The following is a 10,136-nucleotide window of genomic DNA, read 5'->3' as shown; positions in this document are numbered from 1 at the left end:
CAATATGAAACGTATATAACAAAATATCTAATCAATAATCCATACAACTTTTCATCCTAAGATACATAAAAAAAAAAAAAAAGATGATATTTTCCTATAGAATCTGTTTTGTTCTTTATCATTTGAGAAAAATAATCTTGTTTATTAAGAATTCAAAAGGGAAATCACGTTTGTGGCCACAGAAACTCACAAGTGTACAAAGACAACACAAATTTCTTATCCTCACATCTGCCATTGCCATTGGCTTTCTAATTTCCTCCATCCAATTCACAAATATCCATTCCCTTCAACATCGCATTTCTTCTTCACTCATAGTATATCTTCCCTTTCTCTTATCCCTCCTCACTCTTCATTTTGTTCGATCATCATGGCTTCTGCAGTAAGTGCTATAGTCTCCCTCCCATCTTCTAAATCCGCTGCGATTTCAACAAGAACATCCCTCATCACTCAAGAACGAGTCTCCTTCACAAAGGTATCTTAATTTCACTCTCTTCTTCTACATTTCATGTGGGTTTTGCATATCATGGGTTCTTGCATGCAAAGTTCTAGTTTTTATACTTTCTCTGAAATGGGTTTGTGTCTTTCTTCATGTTTAGGTGCCATATTACAAAAATGTGTCATCAAATGTTAAGTCGCTATCAATTAGAGCTCAAGTTACAACAGAAGCTCCTGCTAAAGTAGAGAAAATTTCAAAGAAACAAGAAGAAGGTGTAGTTACAAATAAATATCGCCCAAAGGAACCTTACGTTGGTAGGTGTCTTCTCAACACCAAGATCACCGGCGACGATGCCCCTGGTGAAACTTGGCACATGGTCTTCACCACCGAAGGTATGATCGATCCAAATTTGATATGGGTATTCATCAACCCTTCTTGATCAATACAAAAAGATTATCTTTTAGTAGTTAAAGATTCAAACTTTATACAAGATGTTCTTATTCTTATATTCTTGGAGTGAAATCAAGATTGGTTTATTGTTCGATTTGATTAGGTGAGATCCCATATAAAGAAGGACAATCCATTGGTGTAATTCCCGATGGAATTGACCCAAAGAATGGAAAGCCACACAAATTGAGATTGTATTCCATTGCGAGTAGTGCTCTTGGTGACTTTGGAGACTCCAAAACTGTAAGCATATCTACAAAATTCCATTCTTTTTGAAACCAATTTTAAGCATATTGGTGCATCAAGATCATCTCTCATATTTACCTTTTCAAATCAAACAATAAAAGTTTCAAACACATATTTTTCCAATTTAGTAACATGTCAAAACGGTTAATTTGGAAATTACCGGTGAAACTCCATATAACAAAAAGGTCAAAATGGTTAATATGGAAAAAATTCAGAAACTTTTATTCTTTGATTGGAAAAATGAAAGTATTCGAGGTTAAACCACAAAACTTCCGAAAATATAATGATTGTTTTTGTAATTTGTGGTATTTTGTAGTGTAAACACGTAAGAAAAAGAAAATTACGATAGTTCATATGTATTCAAATAAAGACTCATGTGCGCATGTATATCAATCTTGTGAACATATTTTGTGTAGGTTTCATTGTGTGTAAAAAGACTAGTCTACACCAATGACGCAGGAGAAGAAGTTAAAGGAGTTTGCTCTAACTTCTTATGTGAGAATAAATCTTTAACTTTTTGTTACTAAACTTTATTCTATCTTTTTTCTTTTCTCCCTTTTATAGTATGAATCTTTTTATTTTCTAACATGAACAATATTTGTTTAAAAACAAATCAGGCGACTTGAAGCCTGGAGCAGAGGTGCAAATAACAGGTCCAGTTGGAAAAGAAATGCTTATGCCAAAAGATCCTAATGCAACTGTTATAATGGTAGTTTTTGTTTTTCCACTCAATAAAACTTTTCACACTCATTATTCTATTAAAAAAATGTAACATTTAATGATATGTTTCGAATGCAGCTTGCAACAGGAACTGGTATTGCTCCATTTCGATCATTTATGTGGAAAATGTTCTTTGAGAAACACGAAGACTATAAAGTAAAAACTTATCACCTCTCATCTCATTGACTAGTAATTATAATTAATTTGACAAAATAAAGTTTTAAACTTGATTTTATAATTGCAGTTTAATGGATTGGCATGGCTCTTTTTGGGAGTTCCCACAAGTAGTTCGTTGTTATATAAAGAGGTAAAAACTTGTCATCATTCATTCATGTTTCAAAAAGAAGATTAAAAAATCGGATGATTGAAAAAAACGACTCCAAACTTGATCATGTGTTTCTAAAATCTTTCAGGAATTTGAGAAAATGAAGGAGATGAAACCAGATAACTTAAGAGTTGACTTTGCTGTGAGTAGAGAGCAAACTAATGAGAAAGGTGAAAAGATGTACATTCAAACAAGAATGGCTCAATATGATAGAGAACTATGGGAATTACTCAAGAAAGACAACACCTTTGTGTATATGTGTGGGCTTAAGGGTATGGAGAAGGGTATTGATGACATTATGGGTACATTGGCTGCTGAAGATGGTAAATTACCGAAATACCCTCATTCAATATGTGTTCTTTGTTTCTTGTAATTCATTTTTTTTGTTTGTTTTTTGGTAGGGATTGATTGGGTAACATACAAGAAGCAGTTGAAAAAGGAAGGACAATGGAATGTGGAAGTGTATTAAGTGGTTTTGTTCTTTTTGTACAAATACAGCCCTCTCTTTGTAGATAGGTAACCTTCTGTTTTTGTAATATTCATATTTGACGACTTCTATTTTTTTTTATATTTTTCTTTTAATTTCATAATAAACCAAATCTATATTGTCAAGGGATTCCCACCCAAATTTTAGTTTATATTTTTTAGGGCATGGGTTATGAAAGTATAATGCAAGTATGGGAATAAGATTCTTCTTATTGGTGTTTCAATTTTATGACTTCATATGATATGTTGCAAATGACAAAAGAATAAAAATAAAATGAGACATATGATATTGGTTTATATGGTTTCCTTCGTCTAGCTTTGGATGCTTATTTCGAGTGCCCAGAAAGCAAGAAGTACAGAAGGATATGGAAGTAATCATGGCATTATGTGAGAGCACTTGACTTCACCAACGAAAAAAGTGTACTAATGATAACAAATGGTTCTTCATTTGCCACAATTTATATGTTATGGTGCATGTGTTTTTAATTCCATTTGTATCCAAGGTCATTCTCTTACATTATATTCAAGATAGGGTCACTGGTTCGAGCCTTCTCTTCCACTTTGAGCCTTCATGTTGTTCTATAGACTTTTGATGGTTATTATGGATATGTGTGACCGGTATCAAGGATGGTAGTTGTCATAGACTTGAAAAAAACATCAAGGGTTAAACTTAAGTTTTGAAACAACTAGTAAAGTTGATTTTTATGGTCTCTAGTTACAAACAATATGTTTGGAAATTATACGGTTAAAGCACTTCTTCTAGAGTGCTTATCGTTACGGTTACAATTACAAAGGAGAGCAACCCCATTAAATATTAACTAGATCGCAAAAATCTAGATTTATAGATTTACATATGTCGAGTGTCGATTAAAAACATTCATATTATTCTAATTAACAAAAATCATGTTTTCTTTTCTCAACATCCCCGCGTGAATAGAAATAGGTTGAAATGCATAGAAGTTTTAATGAATTATCATCGGTTGAATCTAGCATAAAATATATAGGTATTATCTTTTGTTATTTTTTTTAAAGCATATCGACTCTCTAAGGTATCAGTACATGTGATGTCTTTAAACTAATGTAACGTCCTAAATTTCAAACCAAAAATTTCATTTCTAGAATTAGTTTAAACATCCAAAACTCATCCTTTAAATACATATCACAACAACCATTTGTTTCAAAATCAAAATCATAATGTTAAATCATAAAAACCATTGGAAGTCTCAAATAGTATCATAACATCGATGCGAGTGTACAGTCACGCAACACCCTTCCTTTTCACACACCTGAACAACCTGGAAACGTTTAACTTTAAAACACAAGCTCAAAAATTGATGAGTTCCACAATATACCATACATTCCATCAAACATACAATTGTTACGGTCTAACCACAGTCTCACACGTACGATTGTTATAGTACAACTATAGTCTTACATCTCATTACTCTTAACTAACCATAGTCTCACATATCAGTGTTATAGTCTAACTATAGTCTCACATACAAATATTATGATATAACCAGTCTCATAGATGTCACAAAGACAACCTATCAATCAAAGACATCTGATGTCACACATAATATAGTTACAAAACTCACTTGAGTCTAGCAAACAAAATTACAAGCGGCCTCCGTAAATGAAACGACTAGATTATTAATTTATTATCCCTATGATTTTCGGTTGATTAAACGATACATTTGATTAAAAACTTATTGTATCTGATCAGATGATATTATTACAGTATCTCCAGATGTGTGCAAAGTAAGTGAATGTGAATTCTAATTTCAAGAAACCAACAAAGCATAAAGCATATAATGTAAGCTTATGAATTCTATTGTTTCAAAAACTCCCTAAAACTTATTAACTTAAATAATTGGAAACTATAAATATAAAAAAGAGTAATTTGTAGAAATGGCCCCTATGGTATTTTAGTTGATTATTTAATCTGTAAAATGTTCAATCTGTTAATTAAAAAAATGATCAATAAATAACCAAATCTGCTTGCTACGTACAAATTAGAATAGCATCCTACTTTGGCAAAATTGTCAAAATGTGATTTTAATAGATTTTTTAATTAGGATGCTATTTTGATTGATTTTTTAATTAGTTGGATCTTTAAAAATAGCATCATGCTTTCAAAATTCTACCAAAATAGCATGTTGAATGAAAGCATGATGTTATTTTGACATATTTTGCTACTTGACAAAATAAACCTATAGCTTAATCTTCAAAATTTGTCATTTTATTCCATTCTTCTAATTTTAAGAAATTAACAAAGTATATCAAGTAAGTTAGCATGTTTTGACAAAGTAGGATGTTACTTTGACATATTTTTGCTACAAAGTAAACCATCATTGTAATACTAATGCATGTACATTACAAATAACTTTGTAGTGTTATAATACTTCTTTGTGCATGGTGGATTTCCCAAACGAAGAAGGCCGCTTTCAAGAAGTATATCGGTCCTTTTTTATATACTTAGGGTCCATAAATTGGTAAGTTCTCTTATTTCAAAATCTTAGTACTGCCAGATTACATATATTTTTATCTATATGACATATCCACCGCTAAGAAAAATAACTTCACCGGAAAATATGGTCCTAATTTAATGAATGTTTTTGTTAATTTGGGAACTTTGTAGGAAGTATGACAAAAAACAACATAATATTATAAAAGTGTGAAGAAAAAATAGCAGCAAATTTTTATAGATTAATCTTTATCGATAGGAAAAAACAACAAAATGGAAAAACAGAAGTACCATATTCCATTGTATTTCTATATCGATAAACATGTCTTATCAAGTTTTTAACTTTTGTTTTTCAATATGCCTTGTTGTTATGCTTTAATATCTCATGTAATCGTTACAAAATAATTCAGCACAAATTAATATTAACTTAAAATTGTTGTTGTGATTTACAATGAAACATCAAAAAGTAGCCTAGGCTGAACAAAACATTATTTATTGTACCAAGCACACCACTCTTAACCGTCGCGAGGGAAACCTCTAGTTAAAATTAAATCATCTAAATCACCTCTATCTATGGGTTGGATATGAATAAATTAAATTAAAAATTTTTATTTATTGTTTTTTAAAATATCTATTTTGTTAAGGAATTTGATATAGTCATATTTTAGAATCATATTATCATATTGACGTTTATTTGTGGATTGTATACGAATAAAATGAAATATTATTTTTGATTTTACATTATTTTTAAATGTTGTCATGGCTAATTAATTTAAAAATAATTTGGTTTTACATTTTTAATTTATAATTATTATTTCTAATAAGAACCATTGTTGTTTTCATGGTATTGTAACTTACTATTTAATTTTATGTTTTCTTAAATATTAGTTTTAGTTATATATATATATATATATATATATATATATATATATATATATATATATATATATATATATATATATATATATATATATATATATATAAAACCTGAAAAAAATAATATCAGTTTTGGTTTATTCGATTCGAGTTTATTTGATTCAGTTTTCGATTAAACCAGATAACATTGCATTTAATAATATACTAAGTTTGTACCTAAATTCTATTTATCCGTTTAAATTGTTTCATATATATATATATATATATATATATATATATATATATATATATATAGTAACATTCCAAATTTGAAGACCAAAAATTTTGTTTTTAATTAAGTAATTTATAAAACAATTTACTGAAAACATCATCTGTTACACCCCCAAACCAGAACGGCGGAAACGTTCGAGGGTGGATGACTTCATGTAGTATCGTAACAGTTGAATACATAGTAAAGAAAGTAAAACAACCATCATATATATAATTTAAAAGTTAGATTGTTGAATGATACTTGTTTCAAAACAAATTACAATATGATGACAAAAATGAGTTTTAAACTGACGCCTTAGCGTCACTTCTCCAAAAGCTGAAGTTTACCTGTATTACTGAATCCCTGAGAAATACAAGTAGATTTGAAAGAGTAGATCAGCATTTAAGCTGGTGAGTTCATAAGTATTTAATGTTAATGTTTGTGTAAATCTGAATGAATTGTTTGTAAATGTTTGAAAACTCCTAGAAAATCCCATATTTCCTACTAGTATAAAAGTAGTCTTCTACCAAGACCCGACTGATTTGAATGTTTGCTTCTAGAAATCCAATGTTTTTCCATGTATGTGTGGTAGTTTAAAAGTTCCAAAACTGAAATGCAAAAGTGTTTTTCATGCCTAGAATAGTAGATTTATGTATGTATAAAATCACTAAGGCATTTGATAACCCCGTAAATCAAAGTGTTTTTAATACTCCATGTGAGTTTTATAACCGTGCTATTGACCCACACTGCCCGTAACAACGTTCTTCAGGCGTTGGAATGTTATGACGATTGTCACCCTAGACTTGTCAGTCTAACTGTAGCTAACAGTTTAGGTGCGGGATTGTCAATCCCGTATAGATCTATACACAAGAATCACGCTCTCCCTACAAGAGATTATGGTATATAATACAGGACTTTAACTACATACTTGAAAGTACGTGAAGTTGAATGTCTCACAAAACTTAGTATCAAATAGATTTACGTATGAAAAGTCCATTTGCTCTTGTATATGAAAGTATTACCTTGATATAGTATTTATAGTATGTAAAATCTCATGAATATCTAGTAAACTATACCTATTATAGTTTTTCCAAAAGTGTGATTCGTTTGTATGATAAACCCTAGTGTAGTGTTGACTTTGTATGTAAAGTATAACATTTGTAATAACATTGTTGAATATTTATACTCAAAATATAAATAAAGTGTTTGATATTTACATAACAACATGTTTCATTCCAAAAAGACAAGTGTTATCGTGATATGTTGTATGAGAACGTTTTCGTACGATAGTTATAAATCACATATGATTGATTTCATAACCAAAAAGCATAGCAAAAGATTGATGTTTTTCACACGAGGATAATCGTGTGTTTACTTGTATTCCCCCCCTTTAGAGTGTATAAAAGCATTTAAAAAGCATTTGAAAACGTAGTTATAGGGGTATGAACTCACTTGATAGAGTGAAGATGGTGAGATGAAAACCGACCAGAACTTCGACAGGAGAAAGCGGGTTTTCTCGGGATTCTCGGGAATTCTCGAGAGTGTAAGACCTTCCTTCGGAACTTGGATGAGAAGACCGGGGCTTCGGGATGGATTCGGGGGTTAAATCGCAGAGCTTCGGCACGAGAAAGAAGGGAATTGAGCAATGAAACCCGGAACCCCTTGAGCTCTATTTATAGCCCAATTTTTGGGTCCCACGTCGTGGCCATAAGGTTGCCATGTCATGGAGGCGGTCCTATCCTCTTCCATGGACGAGACGTCTGCTGCCAAGCCTGAAAACCCATCAGTCACTGTGCCACGTCGTGGCCTACTGTGCCACGTAGCGGCCAGCCTGACAGCCTCAGATTTTGTGCCTCAAACTTGTAAAATCCGTAACTTCCGCGTACGAGCTCCGTTTTCGACGTTCTATATATGCACGCGTAGGTGAGAATACGCTCTACAACTCTCATTTAGATTTCATTGGCTAATTTTGATTTATTTTTAATTAATTATTTTTAACAGGCCGGGACACGAAAACTCCGTCCTAAATCCATAACTTCTTCATCGGACGCCCGTTTTCGTCAGACTTTTTACCGTTGCGCTACTGTTGTTGAGATCTTCGATTTTCATTTAGATTGTTTCGGCCAAAAATCCCTCGATCTTTATTTCGAGTTTTTAGCTGTCTACTGCTATATCCGAAACTTCGAAAAATCATAACTTCCTCATACGAAGTCAGATTTGGGCGTTCTTTTTATGTATGTTCACGGTTTAATGATATCTACGACTTTCATTTAGATACTTAAGGTTAAAAAGTATTTTATTAAAACTTCGCGTTTTACGTTTAATCGTATTGACGGTTCTGTTGTGAATCTTAGGTTGATCATAACTTCTTCGTTATAACTCGGATTTTAGTGTTCTTTATATTTATGAAAACCTTGACATGATAACTATCATTTTAGGCAACCCAATAGAGACTTTTGAACATTTTATTTTTGACGTTAATTTCATTATATTAAAAGAGATTACAATTCTTGACTTTTTAGGTTATTACATTGATTCGAAATATCGGGTTGTCACATCATCAATATCATATCAAACACATAAACCCATAAGTCAAATGTCATAAAACATGTCATGGAATAATAATTTCAGAGTACAATCCCAAGAACATCACGGTGCGGAAAATATAGTGTGATGCGCTGCTACCGAGCCGGCTCCTTTCCCTTCGAAGAGGAAGTACCTGAAACCAAAACTGAAATCGTAAGCACAAAGCTTAGTGAGTTCCCCCATCATACCACATACCATAAACACATAATGCCTATCCCTCGGTATCTTTCAACCGGTATCCTACTTGCATAACTGGAAGATGGGCTTCCCTTCGGTATCTTTCAACCGGTAACCGGGAGCTGATCTCCCCTTCGGTATCTTTCAGCCGGTAACGGAAAGCTAACCTCCCCTTCGGTATCTTTCAACCGGTAACCGGGGACTGTTTCACCCCCTACCACTACCACATAATAACATAACATGAACATACTGCTAGGCATGCATGGGTTTTGAAGACCCCTTCGGCATCTTTCAACCGGTATCCGGGGACTATTTCACCCCTACTACTACTAACATGTATCACATAGCATCCTAGCACACAAATATAACAGATAATGTCATACAACATAATTATCATAAAGACAATCATCTAACAAACTACTCCTACTAGTGGGCTGGCATTGTGGCCTTAGACCCATTTCTATTGGAAGGTAACTCACATCAATGTCGTGCAGTAACCGAACGGTCCTCGGTGTTGGGATCACCTCTCCTCAGACTCCTACACATAACAGTCTCCTTTAGTTGCCCTTCATATTCATATCCCCTTTAAGGGTCAATCTAGGGTAATGGTCAAAGTCAAAGTCAACGCCCTGGTCAAAGTCAACATCATGGTTGACTTAACTCGCCGAGTTGGTCCATAAACTCGTTGAGTTCCACAATTTAGAGAATCTTAATTTTGTGATCTGTCTCGTCGAGTTATCCTCTAACTCGTCGAGTTTCTCCTTATCATAGAATTAGGACTTTCCATTTGAACTTGTCGAGTCCCTCCTTGGACTCGTCGAGTTCTCCTTCATACAGATCGATACATTTGCTCATTGACTCGCCGAGTTCATGCTTGGACTCGTCGAGTTCTTGACCTTTAAGTCCAAAACACGTCTAACTGGCTGAGTAATCTTCTAGACTCAAAAAGTTTGCTAAGTAACAAAAAAGGTTTGGGGAACCACGACCTGACTCGGCGAGTCCTAAGAACGACTCGTCGAGTCCCCCATTATCCAAAACTATACAGTTGATTTCAGTCGAGCTTAACACATCCAAAACATAGATCTGGCCTCCTAGGTCGATATAACACATAAAGTTTCAA

At 32.9% G+C, this 10,136-nt stretch overlaps 1 protein-coding gene across 2 annotated transcripts; it reads left to right on the top strand.

The window, feature by feature from the left end:
• The first annotated feature begins 243 nt into the window (after positions 1-243).
• Positions 244-3,113, top strand: LOC145166745 (ferredoxin--NADP reductase, leaf-type isozyme, chloroplastic-like). Of its 2 annotated transcripts, XM_079085775.1 has the most exons (10): positions 244-472; positions 597-828; positions 990-1,126; positions 1,546-1,624; positions 1,747-1,838; positions 1,928-2,005; positions 2,094-2,156; positions 2,263-2,497; positions 2,576-2,690; positions 2,977-3,113. In XM_079085775.1, the coding sequence occupies exons 1-9, from the start codon at positions 368-370 to the stop codon at positions 2,641-2,643; spliced, it is 1,089 nt and encodes a 362-aa protein (XP_078941901.1). In that variant the 5' UTR covers positions 244-367; the 3' UTR covers positions 2,644-2,690; positions 2,977-3,113. The 2 variants fall into 2 exon arrangements, with proteins under 2 accessions (XP_078941901.1, XP_078941903.1); XM_079085777.1 differs by lacking the exon at positions 2,977-3,113 and having other exon boundaries at positions 2,576-2,884.
• The last annotated feature ends 7,023 nt before the right edge of the window (positions 3,114-10,136 follow it).

This window comes from Lactuca virosa, chromosome 3, assembly GCF_052849685.1.
Source record: "Lactuca virosa cultivar CGN04683 chromosome 3, Lactuca_virosa_CGN04683_v6, whole genome shotgun sequence".
Lineage (NCBI taxonomy): Eukaryota > Viridiplantae > Streptophyta > Magnoliopsida > Asterales > Asteraceae > Lactuca > Lactuca virosa.
The sequence above is the reverse complement of the archived record's forward strand: the minus strand, read 5'-3'. Positions and strand labels throughout refer to the sequence as shown.

What these genes read in the sequence shown, in the direction of transcription:
- LOC145166745 (XM_079085775.1), top strand. Translation starts at nt 368, where the DNA reads ATGGCTTCTGCAGTAAGTGCTATAGTCTCCCTCCCATCTTCTAAATCC. An exon ending in CATGGTCTTCACCACCGAAG is followed by an intron (nt 829 to 989) that starts GTATGATCGATC and finishes CGATTTGATTAG; the next exon opens with GTGAGATCCCATATAAAGAA. An exon ending in AGTTTGCTCTAACTTCTTAT is followed by an intron (nt 1,625 to 1,746) that starts GTGAGAATAAAT and finishes AAAACAAATCAG; the next exon opens with GCGACTTGAAGCCTGGAGCA.